General features: G+C 43.0%; 3 protein-coding genes across 3 annotated transcripts; 2 read left to right on the forward strand and 1 right to left on the reverse strand.

Moving 5' to 3' along the window:
- The first annotated feature begins 567 nt into the window (after positions 1-567).
- On the forward strand, positions 568-5,884 carry rab21 (RAB21, member RAS oncogene family). The gene is made up of 7 exons (XM_086059723.1): positions 568-1,001; positions 2,007-2,066; positions 2,139-2,246; positions 2,315-2,378; positions 5,003-5,057; positions 5,126-5,214; positions 5,401-5,884. Exons 1-7 carry the CDS (start codon positions 867-869, stop codon positions 5,538-5,540), a joined length of 651 nt encoding a protein of 216 aa, XP_085915849.1. The 5' UTR covers positions 568-866; the 3' UTR covers positions 5,541-5,884.
- A 296-nt stretch (positions 5,885-6,180) lies between these two features.
- On the reverse strand, positions 6,181-9,253 carry LOC147159622 (tetraspanin-8-like). The gene is made up of 9 exons (XM_086059722.1): positions 9,070-9,253; positions 8,641-8,709; positions 7,336-7,452; positions 7,176-7,250; positions 7,012-7,107; positions 6,836-6,949; positions 6,723-6,761; positions 6,558-6,641; positions 6,181-6,485 (listed from the first exon to the last, which is right to left on the reverse strand). Exons 1-9 carry the CDS (start codon positions 9,127-9,129, stop codon positions 6,348-6,350), a joined length of 792 nt encoding a protein of 263 aa, XP_085915848.1. The 5' UTR covers positions 9,130-9,253; the 3' UTR covers positions 6,181-6,347.
- Positions 9,254-10,183: 930 nt separating this feature from the next.
- Positions 10,184-20,406, forward strand: ptprr (protein tyrosine phosphatase receptor type R). The gene is made up of 16 exons (XM_086059249.1): positions 10,184-10,531; positions 11,820-11,992; positions 13,360-13,473; positions 13,547-13,696; positions 13,754-13,861; positions 13,923-13,991; positions 14,059-14,144; positions 14,218-14,313; positions 14,561-14,738; positions 14,838-14,919; positions 15,029-15,108; positions 16,454-16,591; positions 16,663-16,773; positions 18,271-18,419; positions 18,523-18,636; positions 18,845-20,406. Exons 1-16 carry the CDS (start codon positions 10,453-10,455, stop codon positions 18,954-18,956), a joined length of 1,839 nt encoding a protein of 612 aa, XP_085915375.1. The 5' UTR covers positions 10,184-10,452; the 3' UTR covers positions 18,957-20,406.
- The last annotated feature ends 220 nt before the right edge of the window (positions 20,407-20,626 follow it).

Genomic DNA, 20,626 nt, shown 5'->3' on the forward strand with positions numbered 1-20,626 from the left:
GTTTGTGGAAAAAGACAAAGGCAAACAACTGGTCGCCAGCCAAAATTGGGCCACATCGAGACAAACGAGCCTTCACATTCACACTCGGGAAAATGTCGACCCGAAGACCTAACGTGCGTGTTTTTAGAGCCAGGATTCAAACCGCGAACCTTCTGCGATGCGAGGCAGACGTGCTGCCCACTCGAACCCCTTGCCCCAGAGAAGCTAGTGTACGAAATGATGAATGCAACTCGTGTTGTTGATTAATTGTGCCGGGGTCACACTGACATGTGTCAGATGTCTGATTTGTGCGTGTGTGTTTGCTGTCAGATGTTTGCGGAATCATGAGGAAGCGCAAACCTCGTCATGTGACACCACAGATCGTGTATTAAGAGAGGTTTCCCTCGGGTTTGCGTAGTCGTGACCGTGTATTTTGGAACGGGTCGTTTTATTCTTGCAGCGTAGAAATGTTACAAAGTCATGTGAGTGACATTTAGTTTGGATTGAGTTGACTTCACATCTTGTTCAGCTTTAACATAACCGGCAACGTGACGTCGCCGCTCCCGTGACCAAGTGGCTCTTCATGTTCAATAAACGATCTGTGGCGCTAGCCGGCTAAGTGTAGCAAAGGGACGCCATTAGTTGCATTGGCGTCACTCTGACGAGGATTTATCCCACTTTGATGTCGACAAGTCGGTCTTGGTTCAGTTTCAAAGTCAATACAGCTGTCGACGTGTCTGCTTGGATTTGTTTGCTCCTTTCCCCGCTCTGGTCGGAAGTCGATGTTATCTACGCAGGAGGTGGCTTGCTACGTGCTAAATATTAGCATTAGCGGGCGGAAGGGGGTAAGGGGGGGCTAGCTTGTTGTGACACATCTAGCGGCCGCCATGGCGGCAACGGGCGGCGGCAAAAGCTTCTCGTTCAAGGTGGTCCTTTTGGGGGAAGGTTGTGTGGGGAAGACGTCCATGGTGCTGCGGTACTGCGAGAACAAATTCAACGACAAGCACATAACTACTCTTCAGGTGAGAGTCGCGGCGGGGGCGGGTCGGCTTGTCGTTCTTGAGCGGTGCCTGTAATCGGGATGTCGCAAGTGAAAAAACAAGCATCCCTGATTGCTGGGTGGTGTGTTGAAAGCCGTCACTCGGCGGTGTTGGTGTACGCGTGTTTTGCATCCCGACTGTCTTGCTCGATACTTGTGGCTTCTGATGCCACAGGTGACGAAAACAAGCGTCACCGATTGTTCGAAAGAAAATGTCAACTCCAAAAGTTGACTTTTCTTCTCAGGAATATTGAATAAATGTTTATTACACATTACACATACATATCTATCTTATGAGTGTCAATTGAAACGAAACTGGCTGTTAATGTTACGTCACAGCCGTTTTGGGGGGGCGTATGTTAGGTCATGGTGCTATAAAACAAGTCGAAACACATTGGCAGGTGTACTTGTTAAAACACGACAAATTTTGCATTTACTAAACTGTATCTCTGAGTTCTCTCTCTCTCTCTCTCTCTGTGTGTGTGTGTGTGTGTGTGTGTGTGTGTGTGTGTGTGTGTGTGTGTGTGTGTGTGTGTGTGTGTGTGTGTGTGTGTGTGTGTGTGTATATATATACACACACACACTTCGATCCTTGTAGTTTGATGGCTCATGTTATAGTCTAATTTGCAAATTTATTGAGGGTCAGGTTTACAATGTTTCCATAAGAAAGAACTTATTATTGGAAAAATTAAGTTCTGTGGCCAATAAAGCTGGGAAGGAAAAGTTTGAAGCTTGTATGGAATTGTGACAAATGAAGGAAATGCCGGACAGGAGGACAATAACAAAGCAAAACTTGCTTTGATTGATGTCATTGTTCTCAAAGTAAAAGGGAACAAATTGATTAACTAAACGTTACTGAGATCTTTAAAAAATAAATAAATCTGATTTGATTTCAACACCATATGGCCTTGTGTCTCTGATTTTGTGTGTTAGAATATTGCATATTTATTTGGTGTGTGTGTGTGTGTGTGTGTGTGGCTCATTCCAGGCGTCCTTCCTCACCAAGAAGCTCAACATCACGGGAAAGCGGGTCAACCTCGCCATCTGGGTAAGACGGCGCTCTCAGTGCGCATTTGGCATGGGGCAGGTCACATGACTGCGCGTGTGTGCGTGCGTGCAGGATACGGCGGGTCAGGAGCGTTTCCACGCGTTAGGTCCCATCTACTACAGAGACTCCAATGGAGCTGTCCTGGTGTATGACATCACTGATGAAGACTCCTTCCAGAAGGTAATGAGCTACATGCTAAGATTCGTGTTGGTCTTTAGATCTGGTCTGAGCTGGCGTTTGCATTGCAGGTGAAGAACTGGGTGAAAGAACTGCGCAAGATGTTGGGCAACGACATTTGTTTATGTATAGTAGGTAAGTGGCGGTCGTCACCACAACAAGAAGCATTGAAATAAAAGAATGGTCTTTTAAAAAAATAAAAATATATATCCAATTCCCCAAAATTTGTGACACTATATAAATTGTGAATAAAAACTGAATGCAATTATGTGGAAGTGCCAAATTTTAATATTTTATTCAGAATAGAACATAGAGAACATGTCAAAAGTAGAAACTGAGAAAATTTATAATTTTAAGGGAAAACTTTGTTGATTTTAAATTCCATGGTGTCAACAAATCTCCAAAAAGTTGGGACAAGGCCATTTTCACCACTGTCAGGATCTCTTCTTCTTACAAACGTCTGGGGATCGAGGAGACAACGTTTCTCAAGTTTAGAAATAGGAATGCAGTCCCATTCTTGTCTAACACGCGTCTCTCCAACTGTTCAACTGTCTTGGGCTTTCTTTATTACCCTTTATGACGTGTGTTAGATTATTAACATTGTTTTTCTGTTTCAATTTATATTTTTTAAATTGTTTTTGATATTAGTTAAAGATGTGTATTGAGGAGACCAACAGTTCATTCACATGGGAGTTAATCTATAGTCTTTGTTCTTTTCCCTCAATTGAAGTAAGGTAAAATGAGAGGTGTCTGACCAAAAGGCCGTCTGCCGTGAATCCCTGGTGCCAGGAGGCGCTGGGGGCAAATGGTTTACCCCCAACTGGAGTGAGATAACCTAATTGTATTTCACTCTGCTGACAGAGACGGCTTCTTCTTTGTACTGTTGACTTTCATCTGGCAACGGCGGCTGGAACGGTGGATTGTGTTCACTCACAATGTTTTCTGGAAGTATCACTGAGCCCTTTCTGTGATTTCCCTCACAGTAAGCATTCCTGTTTGCGGTGCGGTGCCGTTTAAGGGCCCGGAGATCATGGGCGGCATCCATAATGATTTTTCGGCCTTGAGCCTTACACACACAGATTGTTCCAGATTCTCTGAATCTTTGGATGGTGTTATGCACTGTAGATGATTACTTTGAACCTTTTTGCAATTTTTCGCTGGCAAACACCGCTCTGATATTTCTCCACTATCTTTCTGCGCAACATTGGAGGAATTGGTGATTCTCTACCCATCTTCGCTTCTGAGAGACACTGCCACTCCGAGAAGCTCTTTTTATGCTGCAGTCAAGTTGCCAGTGGACCTCATTAGTGGCAGCTGGTCTTTGTTAACTTTATTAACATTGCTTTACCGTTTCAATTTATATTTTAACCGTTTTTGATTTTAGTTAGAGCTGTGTAATAATAAGACAACAGTTAATTCATATGTTAGTCAATCTATAGTCCATTGTTCTCTTCTCTGGGAAAGGAATGTCTAGTAAGATTTCTGAGTTATCTAAATGAGGAATGTTTGGAAGTGCACGCAGAGGTCTGTCCATAAATTTCCTGGTCCAGGAGGTGCCGGGACCAATTGTTTACCCACATCTGGAGTGGACTAAAGATAGGAACTGAAGTTTTATTATCTCTTTGTGTATTTCACTCTGCTGACAGGACAGGATGACAGGGGGGGAGTATTTTTTTGTAAACACTGCTTTTGTATAAGTGAGGAGGAGCGGAGAGAGAGAAGGACACTTTGAGATCACTTCTGATTGAGCAAGGGTCTGCAAAGTGGCTTTAGAAATGTCTAAATAATAAAGCTTGCAAGAAACCTCTTCACGAGATCTCAACTTTGAGTTTTATCTCAACACGCAAGAAAACAGAAATTGGGTTTTCTAACATCTTCCAGCTGTTTTTTTTTTTTATAAGTGCAATTGACTTTTCCAGCCTCTTATTACTACCTGTCCCAACCTTAAAATGATACATTTTGTCATCCATGTTCTATTCTGAACAAAATATAGAATTTTGGCACTTCCACATAATTGCATTCAGTTTTTATTCACAATATGTATAGTGTCATATATATATATATAAAGGCATCTTTTCCATGATAAAAGGTATTATACTATAATTAAGTTGAAATAGTCTTGTTGAAATGGTTATGGTAACATTACTACTTTTTTTTTTCTTGAAAATAGTAATTTGCTTCATTTCGGTTGTTAGGTCGAGTAAAAGTGGTACTTGTGAAATGTTGTTTTAAAAATCAAGATAATAATTGAGATGGGACGATATGAAAAATAACAGCAGCTGCGCCATCACTTGAAAATCATCACGCTGATGATTTTGCCCAACATGGCGCCGCCCCTCACGCTGATGAATTAATGAGCTCTTTGCACAAATCCACTACTTCCTGAACTCAATACACTCCTTCATTTTCTGTCTTTCATGATTGCACAAACTGATTAATCCAGGTGTGTCTTGCCATTGTCGTTGTGGTTACTGAGTTCAGGCACACTTGGATTAATCCGTTTGTCCAATCATGAAAGACAGGAATTTGAAGGAGTGGTACTGAGTTCAGGAAGTAGAGGATTTGTGCAAAGAGCCCATTCAGTTTCATTTTTACACCACCAGCGCAATGTTCATTTGTCTGGCACATACAATGTATTTATTTTGTATTTCCCCTTTGATTGGCGTTTGGATTATGAGGCAGAGTCCCTGGAAAATGTCTCCTTGGACCCACAGTTTTTTAACCTATGACCTTAACCAGTATGTCTGAATGTCGTGCAGGTAACAAAACTGATTTGGACAAAGACAGGAATGTTTCCACGGAGGAGGCTGAAAGGTGAGTGAACAATGACATCATTGCGGCCGTGACAGGGCGGTTTCTCATCAACGCGTCTGCCGTCATAGTTACGCAGCATCAGTGGGGGCCAAGCACTACCAGACGTCAGCCAAGCTCAATAGCGGCATCGAAGAGCTCTTCTTGGACTTGTGTAAACGTAAGAAACTTCAATTTCACTGACATAAGTGCAAAATGCAGTGGACAAACTATACAAAATAGACAGTAGACCATGCATTCTCTGTGCCCACGTGTGTGGCTGTTCTTGGCTGGGTGCATGTCTGTTATATGATCATGTGTTTTGTCATAGTGATGGGTCATGTGACATGTCTATGTGTTTACTTAGGAATGATGGAGGCTGCTCAGGCCGAGGAGCGGTCCAAGGGAAACGGTGGCAGCCAAATGGCATCCAGTCGGAGAGGTGTACAGATTGTCGATGATGAGCCACAGGCCACGCCCACTGGGGGATGCTGCTCGTCTGGCTAACGTACACACACACACACACACACACACTGTCTCTGGTCTGTCAATGTTGCTAAAGATCATGGGAAGAAGTTCATAAATAAAAGTTAAAGTAGCAGGAATCACGCAAGCGCTCATTTCCTGTCCAATTGTTAGTTGACGTGAAGGCGGATGCGTGGCATCACTTCCTGTCTGATATAAAATGGTGGCGTTTGGTTGGGGTGAAGCACAAAGTAGTTGAATGGCCTCCAATAGGCAACATTCCTCTTGATTAACAGACGTGCGTGCGAGTGGTCATATTGTGCATGCTTGATTGTGTAATGGGCTTTGATTACAAAAAATGTTCATTAAATGTTTATTGAAAATAAGTCACCTGTGCACTGTATTTTTGCCAACACGGGGCACTCAGTTTTGTAAAAATCACTCTCTAAAAATGTTAGGTTGCACAAACAGTATTCAAACGTATTCATTGCCAGTTACAATGCACATTTGACACCTATACATGTCACTAAATAATAACGACCCCCCACCAAAAAAAAAAAAAACTTTTGTAGTTTGCAAGTACACTTGGGACACAAGACTGCTCATACAAATAAGAGTGAGAAAAAGATAAGAAATAGTCATGGACAAGGACGCAAGTAGCAAGCAAAGGTATCAACTCAAATGATTCTGGAACATTTTATTTCATTTTTTATTGAAGACAAAAAACAAAAATAGCTAAAGTAGCTATGTTTACAAACAAAAGCGTGACAGGCTTGAAATTTGCACGTTTATAACAGCAGAATGTTTCTTCAGTGGTTTAAGGCAGAATCTGTCATGACAGCCTGCGTACTAGTACGCGGGTGAGTTTCCCAGCTCTTGGTACTTGGGGGGTGCCGGCTTGAAGATGGCGGGCACCAACATGATGGTGGGGCGTCTGCCCTTGTGCAGTTGGTGGATGAGGATGGACGACAGAGTCAGGCCCAGCAGCTGCAGGGGAACAGGAAGTGATGTCAGTGCCGGCATCAACGTGCCCTACATGAGCCCGCAAATGTTTCTTACCGCCAAGAAGGCCAACACGAAGGCGATGCCCATCACGATGTCAAAGGTCAAGAGGGCGTAGTAGACAATGTGCGGGAAACATGGCTATGCGCAAAAGGGGTACAAATTGATTAAAATCAGTAACTTTCAACTCTGCGGTCACGTGACCTGATTGGCAAAACTCACCTGGCGGAAGACAGACTTCTTCATCTGGAGCATCATGAACTGCAACACACGCATGGGTGAGTCAAGTTGACACCAATTCTGATTTTGATGGCAATTTTAGTTTGTGCTCTCACTTTGTAGTCGATGCTGTAACATTTGCCTTCCATGCGCGCCTCGTCGTCACACAAGCACGAGTCCGGAATGTTCTGTCGCCAGTCGTCGTAGCTGAACAGGCCGCAACACTGCAACTGCGCGCGCAAACGGTGTCAGTTCGTGATGACATGAGCCATATCGCTGACGACGACCTCACCATTTTCTGAACACCGTTGGCGATTTGCTTGGTCTGCTCGTCAGCTTCGTCCAATGGCAGCAGCTGGCGGAACTTGTCTGACATCGCGCCCTCCACCTGTGACAAGGCAACAGTTACTATGACAAAAGTGTGGCGCAAGTGCACATCTTTACAGGTGTCGTTACCTCAGGACGCACAGCCGCCAGGGGGATGGCGACGCGCAACATCATCAGCGTGCCAATCACCATGCACACCAGGAACTGCACACACAAAAAGGAGTTTCACGTTTCCTGTCTAAAAAGGAAGCTGACGGACAAGAATGTAGGTGTGATGCAGCAGACTCACCACGATGAGGGCGGCGCGGCTATGACAGTGTGCGCCGTACGCGCCCACGACAGCAATCGCCATGGTGATGGTGCCCACCACGTAAAGCGTGATCAGGGCGGTGTAGCGGCCATCCACCTGCAAACATACAAGGTGAGCCAGCTAGTGTGCATAAGACTGTGTGTGAGTGTAAGTGCATTTTCATTATCCTTGTGTAAAATATTGCAAAAGTTCATGCTCACGAGGTGGTTTGCGATGTCGAATAAAAGTATTTCGCAAAAGTGTAATGGAAATACTCCTCCCCCCCCCCCCCCCGCATTTCCAGTAGTCATGAGCTCGCCCGGTCACGTAGTAAAGGAAGCATCAAGTACAGAGGCCACTCGCTTGTGTCAGAACTGCCTCCCCAAGGGATAGCAATACTTTAACCACAAAGCGATCTAGCTATTGTTGGAAAACTAATCTTTTGTTTTCCGCGTAATGAGAATGTTGATTTTCTGAATACAGACTGGAGATCGGTGAACAGGTCCTTCGAAGGATTTATTTTACAGAGTATTCTGGACACAAACAAATCGCTGGTTTTCCTCTTGCAAGTGTGTCGATTCCTCACAATTGCAATTGTCTTATACTATCAGAAAGCCGGTTCTCCCAAACCCCTCCCCTCTCTTCCCACCCCCGCCCTCAGCCAAGACAGACAGCACTCAATACACATTGACAGATGGCCTATTGATGTGGAAATATAGTAGGTTTCAGAATGATGGCACCTTGCAGCAAATACAACTTACAAAGGAATCCTTTTTAACACATTCGCTCCTCCAAACAAATGGCAAATTGCGTGTGATTCAAACACTCACCAAGCTTTACTGAGGAAATTAAAGCAGTTATGACTAAATCTGGGCAGAAGACTGTCAACACTATCGAGCCAAGACACACAATTTAGCACTGTGTGAGAAACACCAAAATGCCCTCTCCCGCCTGATGAAGGGGCGAGAGAGGTTTTTAAAAGTATCGTAACAACTCCGGGCATCAGTCTTCCTAAAAAAATAAAATTAAAACTCTCGCACATTACATGAGCACCTACTACAAGAATTATGAGATCTTGCAAGACTGGTTAATGGAAACACAAGTCAAAATTGTACTCCATCAAAATATCACAGCTAGTGCAAGTGGAGTGAGAGGATGTGGTGAGTTTGGGCGAACCGAAACACAGATGGTGCACGTGTGGAGAATGACTCAAAGTGAGTGAAGTAATATGTGAATTTGGGTAAGCTTGAGTGAGATACCGTGATTGTGTAAATGCCCGCGAGGGAGTTAACAGTGTGCACTTACCGAGACGTCATTGAAGTGTGTGACCACCTGCAGCACCAAAGCCAGGGTGATGATGGCGCCCCCTACAATCTGTTATGAAAAGACAGCCTTTCAACATTCGTCACAACGACTGGTTTTACATTCCAATTGGCAAACAAGCGCTCACACCAGAGGAACATTTTAGCTTAATGAAGCTATGAGAACCTACAAACTTTTGACGAGATCCAAACAAAGAATCTCAACTGTGCGACGCACTTGCTAATCACTACTTCAGTTCAAAAGTAGAAAGGTTCACATTAGTTTAAAAAAAAAAGAAAAAAAGGGAGTTGAAGAGGGAATGAGCAGACAAATGTCCTGACAAAGATGCTAAGGAAGAGGCTAACGTTAGCACGAGGACGAGTAAGTGCGCACTTAATTTGGCGACCGGAAGTGTGGAATAGTTTAACTTACCGCGAAGAAAACGTTTGACAGGATAAAGCTCAACTTGACGCAGATGTTCACTTGAGCCATGTTAGCTTCTTTACGCTTGACAAAGTGCGGGAGAGAAAAAAAACGAGGAAAAGTCTGGACTACTGATCACCTCTGCGTCTCTTCGACAAATGAGGCTGATGACGACAAGGGGAAGGACTGCTAGTATTTGAGGGGTGGCCGATCCCGTAAATGACTACCTGACCTGACATATATGGGCATTTCCGGTCAAGTGCGGCATTTCCGGGGAAAGCCATGGATTATTATTTTTTTTTTTTAAATAAGACAGACGTTACCAAGTTCGCCAAAATGTTTGGAGAAATTATCACATGACTTTTAGCAAACGAACGCAGTTAGTCCAATTTTCCTTCTACAAAAGCATCTTCTGTTGTTGTCGTGTTGTGATTTCAAAAGCATCCACTCCAATTTGCTTCTCACATAAAAAAGTGGCCGGTGGTGTGGGGCTTTTTTTTCCTCTTTTCAAACGCTTGTTTGAAACCCGCTGCTTAATCACACCTGTATGCCTTGAGATGGCCTCTAGGTGGCGCTAACATTTAGCTAAGCGAAATAAAACAAAACTACGACTGTACTCCAAAAAATGTACGACTAATAACACACACACACACACACATGACAAATACTACAAATTATACATACGGTATTTAAAATCAATATAAAAATAGGCAAATTTATTAAAAATTATATTACTAATTGTAAAACTACAACTAATAATAAAATGATTTAAAAATACTATGATAGTAATTGCGTGTCAAGGCTGAGAAGCTGAATGAAAATTGTGGAATGATTTGAAAAGATATTCAATAAAATGGCCTTCACACAATAAAATACGACTACCACTGACGGGGGGGCGGGGGGGATTGCAAGTAAACGAGGTCGTTACCTGCCGGTTGAGTAGAAGCACTTGTGGCTAAAGCATGGTTTTTACGTTCTGGACCAGGAATATCCACTTCTGATAAAACAAAAGAAAAATCGCGCGCTCGCGTGTGTGTGTGTTGTCCAATATGACAATGTCCACAGTTTAGTTGCCCTAAGTCATTTTCACCACCAGGTGGCACTCAAGTATCGCTTTCTTCACCCTCAGCGTCTTTTTGCCTGATCGCGTCCTAATCTTCAAGTCAGCCCTTAACGTTCATAATTCTTATAGAAGAATGCCCACTGTCCATCAGTTCTTCCCTCCTTGCAGCTTGTGTCAAATAAATGCCCTTTTCTTTTCATCATCATCGTCATCATCCTCATCGTCAGCCATCCTTCCTCTCGCCACCTTGCTTCCTTCCTCCCTTTCCGGCTTGATCGTGGCTGTGTAGACGTGAGGACACCTCTGGTCTCCTCCTGTGTCCGCTGTGGATGGAGATGAAGATGATGAGGGTCACGGGAGGATATTTGCTGGTATTGACGCTTCTCTGCTGCAGGCTGACGTGCGCGGGTGAGAGACAACACCTCATCGGCCACAATTAGCTTCATTCACGTGCATACAGTTACAAACTCCATTTAGATAAGCTTCGGCTAGCTTCACATGCTAACAGTAATAATGTCTCTATTAAATTCAGCCTCAGTAAGTTTCACAGGCTAACAATAAACGTCTTAATTCGTCAGAGCAGGCGCCAACAACCGTTTTGAAATATTTTTTGGGCACATTAATGCAAAACGTTACCAGTTTGACGCACACTTCTGGAATGACCTTTATGGTTTTTGTTGGAGCCATAATCCCTGGTGTTTATCACTTTTAGATTATTGGCTGTAAGAATAAAATAAAGAACTCGATTATAGATTGTAAATTTGATTTGAGTTGCGCTGTTGAAGTGCTTTTGCCTGTATGCCCCCCAGCGGCCAGGTGTGGCTACTGCACTTGGAGGCGTGCTCTCCTTGCAAGGGTCAAGGGTTCAAAGTAAGATGGCCGCCTCAAGTTTGTCGGATTTGGAGAGGGAATGGGAGCAGATCTCAGCAAGAGGATGAGCTTTTTCATGGCATTTGTTTGGCATCTTTCACCATTTGGAAGCTTTAAAATTGGGTCAAGTTTCAATCATGTCAAACTTGTCCAGAACATGATTTGTGAACTCAACACCTCAACCAAGAAATAGTGAGTGAGTGAGTGAGTGAGTGAGTGAGTGAGTGAGTGAGTGAGTGAGTGAATGAATGCATTGAAACCCTGCTGAGGTCTCAAATTTAAACTTTGGAATCCTGGAAAAATGGCACAAATATTATTCATCATGTAAAATGAATGATAATCATCTATTGTGTTTATGATTTCTCTGAACAATGATTTAACAAGGGACATAAATATGCTACACTATTTCAAGAAATCTAAGCAAGTGCTTTCATTATATTTACACAAGATAACTTGGACAACCTTCCTCGGAAATCACAATGTTGTCAGGTGAGCTTGGTCTCTGTTTAATCTCTGTTAGCTTCACATGCTAACAACAGCTTCCTTCATGGTTTTGTGTGTGTGGTCAGCACCCTTCCAATCCCATGTGTGATTGGCCGGTAGTTTTTTCATGCCAGCTAAGGTGTCCAATCAGAGCACGTCTCAGTTGATGGTTGTCATAGCATAGCAACAAGACGCAGTCGCCAGAGAGTGAGCGGTGCTTCCTGTGTGTGCTTGCTGCACATTATTGCACAATTTATTGTGGAACGATGTTGTTGTCGTTTACCGAAGCTGGAGGTGGTGGGCCACGTTTGTGTTGTCTAACGTGACCTGCTGATATCCTCAGAGTCGTCATCAAATGAGGGCGAGCCACGTGTTGCAGACTCCTCGGATTTGAACCCGCAGCCTGATGGCAGCAAGCAGCCTCTCCTCCGCCGCCATCATCATCATCTTCATCATCCAGATGATGAGATTCACGTGGAGCATGCCGCCGTGGCCGCACGCCATCTGGTTACCATGGTGAGAATGACGTCTGTCAACGTCCATCTAGGGCTGGATGATTATATAAAAAATAATAATCACAATTATTTGGATTGAGATTAAAATCATGATGATTGAATTGTAAAAATTGGTATTTATTCAACTACAAAAACTATCATCATAGCCTCTTGCCCATTCATTCCTGCACATTGAACACACTATTCTTGAACACACTATTCTTTTTGTCAAGTACAAGATGACCTTGTAAATGTCATGTGAAATTCAAGCCGCTTGTATTTTCATTCCTTATTTTCATTCTCGAGCATGGCCCTTATTATTATTATTTTTTTGATCTTATCTTCACAAGTGCTGGGACTTACTGGGCTCAGGGATTGTCTTTTGTGCCAGCGTACGCAGTCGTACAATACAGTACCTGTATACTAAAATAATCGCAGTTAAAAAAAAAAAAGAAGAAGCAAATACCGACTGTGCTTGCATGTTTTGGTCTCTGAGAGGCAGTGTGGTGCCACGCCCAGGTGAAGTCCACACTTGCAATGAGACAAGAAACTGCGATTGAACTCTTAAAATAACTACTTTTTTCACACATTAGGGAGAATTTGTGCTTTGAGTAATCTTATCTTACATGTGTGCATGTGTTTCTGCAGGGTTTGTATGTGAATGTTCGTCATTTGAAGGAATATCACTCCCGAAGTCTATGCTAATTTAATGTTAGCATTTCAGTAGGACATTACATAGAGTTTAGAGTTAGCGATGTTGTTGAAACGGAGCATGTTTTGTATTTAAATTCACAATGTGTGTAATTCTTTTTGTTGTGTGTTTAATTTGACAGTAAACCCCAACTGGGGTGTCATTAAACACAACACAACGCTCAGGGACGGCACAATCACATACGCATGGTGCATTCAGGGTACTTTAAAAGTGTCGGGAATTTATAAATGCACCGCGCTGTTCTGCATATTAATTGTTTTTATTCAATTATAACGTTTTAAAGATAGAAGCCAAAATCGATTTCTGGACTGTAAGCCGCGGGAGCTAAATTTGGGGAATACTCGAGTTTGTTACACATATAAGCCACACCCGACTGTAAGCCGCAGTTTTACTGTTACCGCACCGGTATATAAGGGTTCCCGCTACTTTCTTTTCCATAATGAGGGTGCAAATTGTCCCGCTCTTGTTCTGTTTCTCCTACTGTATTTGGGCTCACTTGGTTTGTTTTGCTCTGCCTGACGCTCTTACACTTCCTTTATGAAGCGCCCACTTGTGATCTAATGGATAAGCCGCACCTTTGTATTAGCCCAGGGTCCAATACAAGTGAAAAAAGTAGCGACTTATAGTCCAGAAATTACTGTAATTATCCATACATATATGCTGTGCTGCATTTGCAGTTTTTGGCGTTGGACGTCCGCAGTCTGAACGCAGGTCTTCTTCGTTGGTTTCGCGGCGGCGTGGCGGCGGCGCTGGGAGTTCCTGTCGGCCTCGTCCACATCAACGCTCTGGATGTAAGGATACGCACCTCTCAGTTTTACTTCTCGATCAATGGTTTGACTTAAAACTTTTTTTTTCCTGCAACAGGAGAATAAGAACGGCGTGGAGCTGTTTGTGTCCTCAGAGCGGCCAGATGTGTCCGAGCCCCGCCCAGCTCGGGACGTGGTCCAATCGCTGAACATCAGGGTGCTTCATCGCCAACTGGCGCATTTTGGCATCACCGAAGTCTCCACCGAGGTACACAAAAGTCGAAATTTGAATTTTTCGATTTAAAGTTGTAAATTGTTTTTGTAGAAGAACGTCCTGCAGGGGGCGCTGCAAGAGCACGCGTTGAGGCAACAACGCTTCTACACCGCCATCCTCTTCTTCGGCATCCTCATCATGGCAGTCGTCTGCTTGATGGTATGTGCAAACAAAAATCCAATTCACACAAACTCCCTCCAACTTTGTTACATTCTTGCAGCTTTTGTATCGACTCAAGACAACTTCAAACAGACAGCGCAAAGCTCCGCCCCTTCACCTGACCACCAAGGTATTCTCTAAAAAGGTAAGCTGCGATTGGCCGTCGCTGTTGTTGACCTTTTGACCGGCGTTGATAGGTGGTCACAGCCACGCCCGCTCTCCGGCAGCAGCAGCCAATCACGGCAGCCCGGTCGCTTCCTCCGCCCGCTGTCCCGCCCCCGAGGTACGCCCCCTTTCCCATAAAGTAACTGTCACATTTACTTCCTGTTGACCACCTTGTCGTTTTCTCCTTCTAGCCCAGCCCCTCCCTCCCAAATCGCACCGGTGATGAATGAGCTCAAGCCGTGCCCCTCCCCCTTCAGGATGAAACCACTATCAGGACTACAAGAGAGGTGAACACGTGTGTGTGAACTTTTAACATTATGACCTTGATTTGAAGGCCATTGTTTGCTAACGACCTCTATGGCCGCATGTGATAAAGAAAGATGCGAGCATGGTGTTTGTGTGTGAATGTGTGTATGCTGGACATCAGCCAATCAGCTAGGCAGGAAGTAACTGCTTCAAAGATGCGCTTCAGACAGGAAGTCGCTCCTCACGAAAGCCGACTTGTTCTTGAAGTCGTCCCGATGTTGTCCACAGACGCGGCTCCAACGTGTCGCTCGTCCTGGACATGTCGGCGCCCGTCAGCGTTGCCGTGGTGACGCCGCCACGGGAGGAGGCGACCCGCGAGTATCTGATGGCCGCCGGGCGCACGCTCACGCCGCAGCGACTGCGTGACGTCGTCAAAGACGCGCACATGCTACACGCAGAGTTCGCGGTGAGTCATGTGACCAGTTTGGACATGGAGACCTTCTCGTTGCCACGGTAACAATGGGACACTGGATTGTGTGTGTTGTGTGCGTGCGTGCCATGTCAGGAGATCCCCATGAACTTCACGGAGAACCAAGTGGACGTTCCCAACCACGGAAGCAAGAACCGCTACAAGACCATCCTGCCCAGTGAGTCCCGGTTGCTAGGCAACTACACCAAACTCAAGCAGGAAGCGTCTCGATGTTATCGGACCAATCGGGAGAGAGCAACGTCCTCATTGAAATGTGCTCGTCCTAGATCCTCGCTCCAGAGTCGTGCTGCAGGCCGGAAGGAACGCCGACCCGCTCGCCTCCTACATCAACGCCAACTACATCCGGGTTTGTTTGTTTGTGTGTGTGTGTGTGGCGGGGGGGGGGGGGTCTGTCATACGGTACACGTGGAGTGAAAATGTTCCCACAATGACCCTTTGGCTGTGAGGAAGCAGCGAGAACACAAAGTTTCCAAACATTTCCTTGCGAAATCAAACTGTGTGTGTGATTTGTGTTTGTGTCCTGTGTTTCTGTGCTCCATTTGCGTGCGTGCGTGTGTGTGTGTGTGTGTGTGTGTGTTTGTGTACATTCATGAAAGCAGACTGATTGTCAAACCAGTAAATGAATCAGTTTCGAAAAGGTTGGCAAGTGCAACGTCAATCCCACATGTAATTGTAATTGTGGTTAAAAAAAACAAAAAAAACTTAATACCAAATAAACAATTGGTTGATAAAGAGTAAATGTGGGCAAATGGTGACATAATGATGAAAAAATTAGCAAAACTATAACGTTTAATTTATTAATTATTTATAGTAATTAATTTTAATAACACTATTTCTGTCAATTATTAATTTTTTAATTAATTGATGAAAAAAGTTCAAAGACAGGATATTATTTTAGATTAACGTAAATTAATTATGATTCAGTTACTGGTTTGGTCTATAAGGTGAAAAAAATCAGCAAAAATATTGATAATTGTTTTCCATACTAAAAACAATTGTCATATTTTGATTAAAAAAAAAAGAAGAAAATCACTGTTTCATGGAGGACTACAGAAATTGTTCAATATTTACCGATGAGGAGCTGAAATTCTAAGCAGTTGGACAATTTTAAAGTTTAAAAAAAAGCTATAGAAACGATTAATTGATTATCAAAAGTAACTCATTCAAACCCCAAAACGTGTATTTTTTTTTTATGTTCTTTAAACAAGAAAGCTTTGATGCAGCTTCTGACATGAATAGGTGGCTTAAAGCAATGGTAGTTAATACAAAAAAATGGCCAGCGTGTGGCAGCAGAGTATAAGAGATCAGCCGTGTTGTAACAAGCTCTTTTTGTCTGTGTTTTCACTAGGAATGTGAATATTGATGAAACTTACCTCTATTATAATGCTAATTGCTGCAAAATGGAAATAGATACAAATCTATTTTTTCCTGATGAAAGAAGAGACTTTCTTTTGATAGATTCCATGTTTTATAGCAATCAAACACAATATTCTGTTGAACCTTGCAAAATCAGTCAAAATCCAGTAAAACATCCGGGAGCGAAGGGGGTTGCTTCAGTAAAAAATGGCTGAGAGTGCTTGAGTTAATTACTTTGATAATCAATTACTTGTCGATTAATCGTTGCAACTCTAGTTTTGTTTGTGTCTGTATTGACCAAGTGCACTTTTGCTAACGTGTGCGTGATGTCTCAGGGTTACGGCGGCGACGAAAAGGCCTTCATCGCCACTCAGGGTCCGATGGTAAACACGGTGGATGACTTCTGGCTGATGGCGTGGCAGGAAGCGGCGCCCGCCATCGTCATGATCACCAAGCTCAAAGAGAAGAATGAGGTTAGCGCCGCGTGCGTTATTCCTGGGACGACGTACGGCAGGTTCGGCTCATAGTTTGTTCCGTTTGACAGAAGTGCGTCCTCTACTGGCCGGAGAAACGCGGCATATACGGGCGGGTGGAGGTGGAGGTCAACGGCGTGCGAGAGTGTCAGCACTACACCGCTAGACACGTCACGCTCAAGGTATACACTAGGGGTGGGGCAAAAAATCGATATTGCAATATATTGCTGTGCTCTCTGTTGCAATAAATATATCGATACACTAACGGCCATATCGCTATTTTATGACGGCACACCAGCGCAAAGCACATAATGGATTTTCCTCGTCATTCAGTCATGTCAATGAAGCTGGAAACATACTCAACGTAACACGCCGCCTACACCAGGGCTAACTTAAAAAATAAAACGTTACTAAACAATACATTGCTGTCAATGCAATTTCTTTTACTTTGAAGTCGGCCTGCGTGGCGACGTGACCACCAGCTTGACTTCCTTTTTCAACAAGTTGGCTTACATATTGAAGTTTTTATTGAAATTACATATTTTCTACCATCATTTTCACAATGTCATCCCGAAAGTATATTTAATCGCTAATTTGGGATGCTAAGAAACCGCTAGTTAATTACGTCATCGTTCTATGATAAATCGCAAGTCTCCGACGTTAGTGGCTAGCTAGCAGCTAGTGTTAGCATTCGTGCCTGGCTGATACGGTGGCCCTGAAGTGCAAAAAAGGGCTGGCAACAGTAATGAGTGACACCTACCTGGCTTGCTGTCTTAACTTTTTTAATATCTTGGGCCTAGGCTACTTCGTAATTCACTCTCCATGTTTAAAGGAGTGTGCCTTTAAATTGCCCTTTGTCTTTGTCATTATTAAATAAAATAAGATATAGAACTTTTTCTTCATTTATTTTATAAAACGCCTTTTCCAATAAATAAAAACATTTAACTCAAAATGTCAAATATTGACGTTTAGATTTCAGGAAAACAACTTTAAGCCATTAATACCTTAATTCATACAAGGACCAGGTATAAAATAAAAAATGTATCTGCCTCTTATTGCACTTAAAGTTGTGTTCCTAAACGACCAAATTAGACATTTTGAGTTGATTTTTTAAATTATTATTATTTAATGGGCAAAAGTGTTTTGTAAAATAAATCAATTTATCTTGTTTTGTTTTCTGATCCCAAAAAAACCATTCGATCTGTGACTCAAATCCATGATCCAATCACAACCGTGACTTTTGTGATCCTTTGCTGTCACCGTCAGTACTTAATCTCTCCTGTCCTGTTTGTGGGGGCGCTGATCCCTAAATGGTGCCGAAGTAGGCAGAAGCAGTGGCGAAGAACTGGTGTCTAGACACTATTGGCGAAGAAGAACAGTCGGCAAGTTTTCACTGTCACTCACATACTGAATATCGTGATACATCGTTATTGTGGGCCACATATCGTCACAATATCGAATCGTGAGTTACCCGTATCGTCCCATTCCTAGTATACATGTGGCGATTTCAAACAAATTGAAGTTAAAAACTTGAGCCTCTCCAGACCCTGCCGTGTTTACGTGGCTTTTTTCAGTCCAATTGAAACGATTCCGAAAGAAAGAACCGCGCTGCCAAATCGCTTATACTGACCCTTGCAAAGTGACAGTTTGACCCTTGGTGTGCGTTTGCGTGCATGCAGCGCGGGCCCCGAAGCCACACGTTGCATCATTTCTGGTTCACGTCGTGGCCCGACCACAAGACGCCCGACGCCACTCTGCCGCTTCTGCAGCTGATGGACGACGTGGAGGCATCGGCGGAGACCAGGGGGCCCGTCATCGTACACTGCAGGTAACTTGAGGTCATCCTCAGAGGTTTTTCTGTTTGTTTTTTTACGGGAAATTATTGTGATTGTGCTGCTTATTTACACTTGTGCCACAATGGAATGCTGTAGCGCCGGGATCGGCCGCACGGGCTGCTTCATCGCCGCCAACGTGGGCGCGAGGCAGCTGGCGGCTGAGGGCGTCGTGGATGTGCTGGCTATCACCTGCCGCCTGCGCCTTGACAGGTGAGGTGGAAAAAAACCCCCACATCATTATCTAGTACTAGGATGCACAGTTCATCTATTGCAACTACTATGACACCAACCAAATCACTGCAATAGCAACTACTATGCAAACAACTATTAAAAAATAATTCAAAACTGTATCACAATAAGAACTACTACAATAAAAAAAAAAAGTAGTGCAACAATAGATCACGTTGTCTTCCCTTAGGGGCGGAATGATCCAAACGGCGGAGCAGTACGAGTTTGTTCATCACGCCTTAAGCCTGTACGAGTCGCGCCGGCGTCACCATGGCGACCGGGCCTCGGTGGGTGCGCTGTGATGCAGAGGCGGAGCTTGTTGACTGGGATGGACAGGAGGGAAGGTACCCTTTGACAAGGGAGCGAGCTCACGGCGTGACGGCTCTTCCCAGTTTGTAGCAGGTTAGCGTAGCCTGCTAGCATTGCGGCGCTGTCAACTTCCTGTTGCGACTTTTCCGGCACTGCCTAATGTTCCTTTCGCACCAGGCATGGGTGGGCAAACCAACATTGGCAACATTTCAGTTTCAAATTGCCAAAGAAACAAGCTTGTTTATAATTTAGAAATTATATTTTATGTTATTGAATTATGTTTATTTAACCAATTCTTTAAAAAAAAAAGATGACAATATCACAGCATATAGCAGGTGTATTTAAAGACTTCAAGTCTTAAAGTTTTATTTTTATTCCATGGTTAAATTTTTTTGTTTACAAAAATATTCAAATAGATTTAAAAGGTCTTACAGAGTCTTGAACTAGTATATTCAAAACTTGTGTGGGCTGCTAAAATGTTTTTATTATTTACATTAAATTCTGTGAATAACAAAAGAAAAATATGAGTAAAATAAAGAGTTTTATTTTTAACACAGTTCCACACCACAATGAAGTTCCTCCAATTTGTTAGTTTAGTATCAATCAAAAATATTTGGGAAATAAATGCATCTTTCGGGTTTTTATTTTTATTTTTTTTTACACATTTTTAAATAAATGTAATTTAATAATGGTTTACCTTAGTTTAATTTGAAAACATTATTTCTACAAATTAATTATAAATATTTTATTTTACAGACATTTTTTTGTCTGCAATTAATGATATAATTAATTTTAAAAAGATACATCTATTTTTCTACTTTTACCATTTTTTGGGATTTTAACTCAAAAATAAAATAAATCCATTAGAATTTCCGCACTGTTGATGATGTTCTAAAAATAATTAAATGCGGATCCTGCCCACTTCTGCTTTTGACCCAAAATATTTTTGTTTTCTGTTTTTTATTTTTTATTTTTTTTATTCACAACGGTGCAGGCATCTCTTTGATTGTATATTTATTTGTTGAAGCTAATAAGAAGTTTATTTTTATACAGTTTATTCCAGGTTTTGTGTGAGCAAGAAAACATTTAGCAAAATGTGACAAATCTTTGAGTGTAATGGACATGTTAAAAAAAATTGTTGAAATGTCGACCATGGTCCTTTTGTGATGATGTAAAAGCACTTTAGACCTTCATCGTCGTCGTCGTCGTCGTTGTGTTCATGCGTCTCGTGGTCGGCTACAAAGTGCGATTGTCATCGGCACAAAGTTTTATTTCTGCCATTAAAGTCAACTGAAAGAAAATAAGCTGGCCTTCACTTCACCTTTCGGCCTAAAGGAGGCGCCGCAGCTATTCGGGTCCTTTTGGATTTTGATTGCGCCACTTCACAACACATGTTCTCTCAAAGCACTTTCCAGCCAGGGTTCAGAATGGATTTCAACTCCCACCTCCGGCAGAACTTCGTCCATGCTTTAAACAAGTGACCGGTTCTTAAAGGGGGCATTCTTGCTATTGTTTAGCTCAACCCCCAACAGAACTGCCCTTTTTCAGATTAAAAATAACCACCACCACCATCATCATCACATTGTGATGAGTGAAAAGTTACAAAAGTGGTGAGCGTGAGCGGCTCGTCTGACCTTTCACGGGTCAAGTGTGAGTGGCGATT

This window comes from Leptonotus elevatus, chromosome 17 (assembly GCF_054856555.1).
Source record: "Leptonotus elevatus isolate MCC_2025b chromosome 17, RoL_Lele_1.0, whole genome shotgun sequence".
Classification (NCBI taxonomy): Eukaryota; Metazoa; Chordata; class Actinopteri; order Syngnathiformes; family Syngnathidae; genus Leptonotus; species Leptonotus elevatus.

What these genes read in the sequence shown, in the direction of transcription:
- ptprr (XM_086059249.1), top strand. Translation starts at nt 10,453, where the DNA reads ATGGAGATGAAGATGATGAGGGTCACGGGAGGATATTTGCTGGTATTG. An exon ending in CTGCAGGCTGACGTGCGCGG is followed by an intron (nt 10,532 to 11,819) that starts GTGAGAGACAAC and finishes TGATATCCTCAG; the next exon opens with AGTCGTCATCAAATGAGGGC. An exon ending in TGCTACACGCAGAGTTCGCG is followed by an intron (nt 14,739 to 14,837) that starts GTGAGTCATGTG and finishes GTGCCATGTCAG; the next exon opens with GAGATCCCCATGAACTTCAC.
- rab21 (XM_086059723.1), top strand. Translation starts at nt 867, where the DNA reads ATGGCGGCAACGGGCGGCGGCAAAAGCTTCTCGTTCAAGGTGGTCCTT. An exon ending in ATGAAGACTCCTTCCAGAAG is followed by an intron (nt 2,247 to 2,314) that starts GTAATGAGCTAC and finishes TTTGCATTGCAG; the next exon opens with GTGAAGAACTGGGTGAAAGA. An exon ending in CTTCTTGGACTTGTGTAAAC is followed by an intron (nt 5,215 to 5,400) that starts GTAAGAAACTTC and finishes GTGTTTACTTAG; the next exon opens with GAATGATGGAGGCTGCTCAG.
- LOC147159622 (XM_086059722.1), bottom strand. Translation starts at nt 9,129, where the DNA reads ATGGCTCAAGTGAACATCTGCGTCAAGTTGAGCTTTATCCTGTCAAAC. An exon ending in CACACTTCAATGACGTCTCG is followed by an intron (nt 7,453 to 8,640) that starts GTAAGTGCACAC and finishes GTATGTTTGCAG; the next exon opens with GTGGATGGCCGCTACACCGC. An exon ending in GTTACAGCATCGACTACAAA is followed by an intron (nt 6,762 to 6,835) that starts GTGAGAGCACAA and finishes CGTGTGTTGCAG; the next exon opens with TTCATGATGCTCCAGATGAA.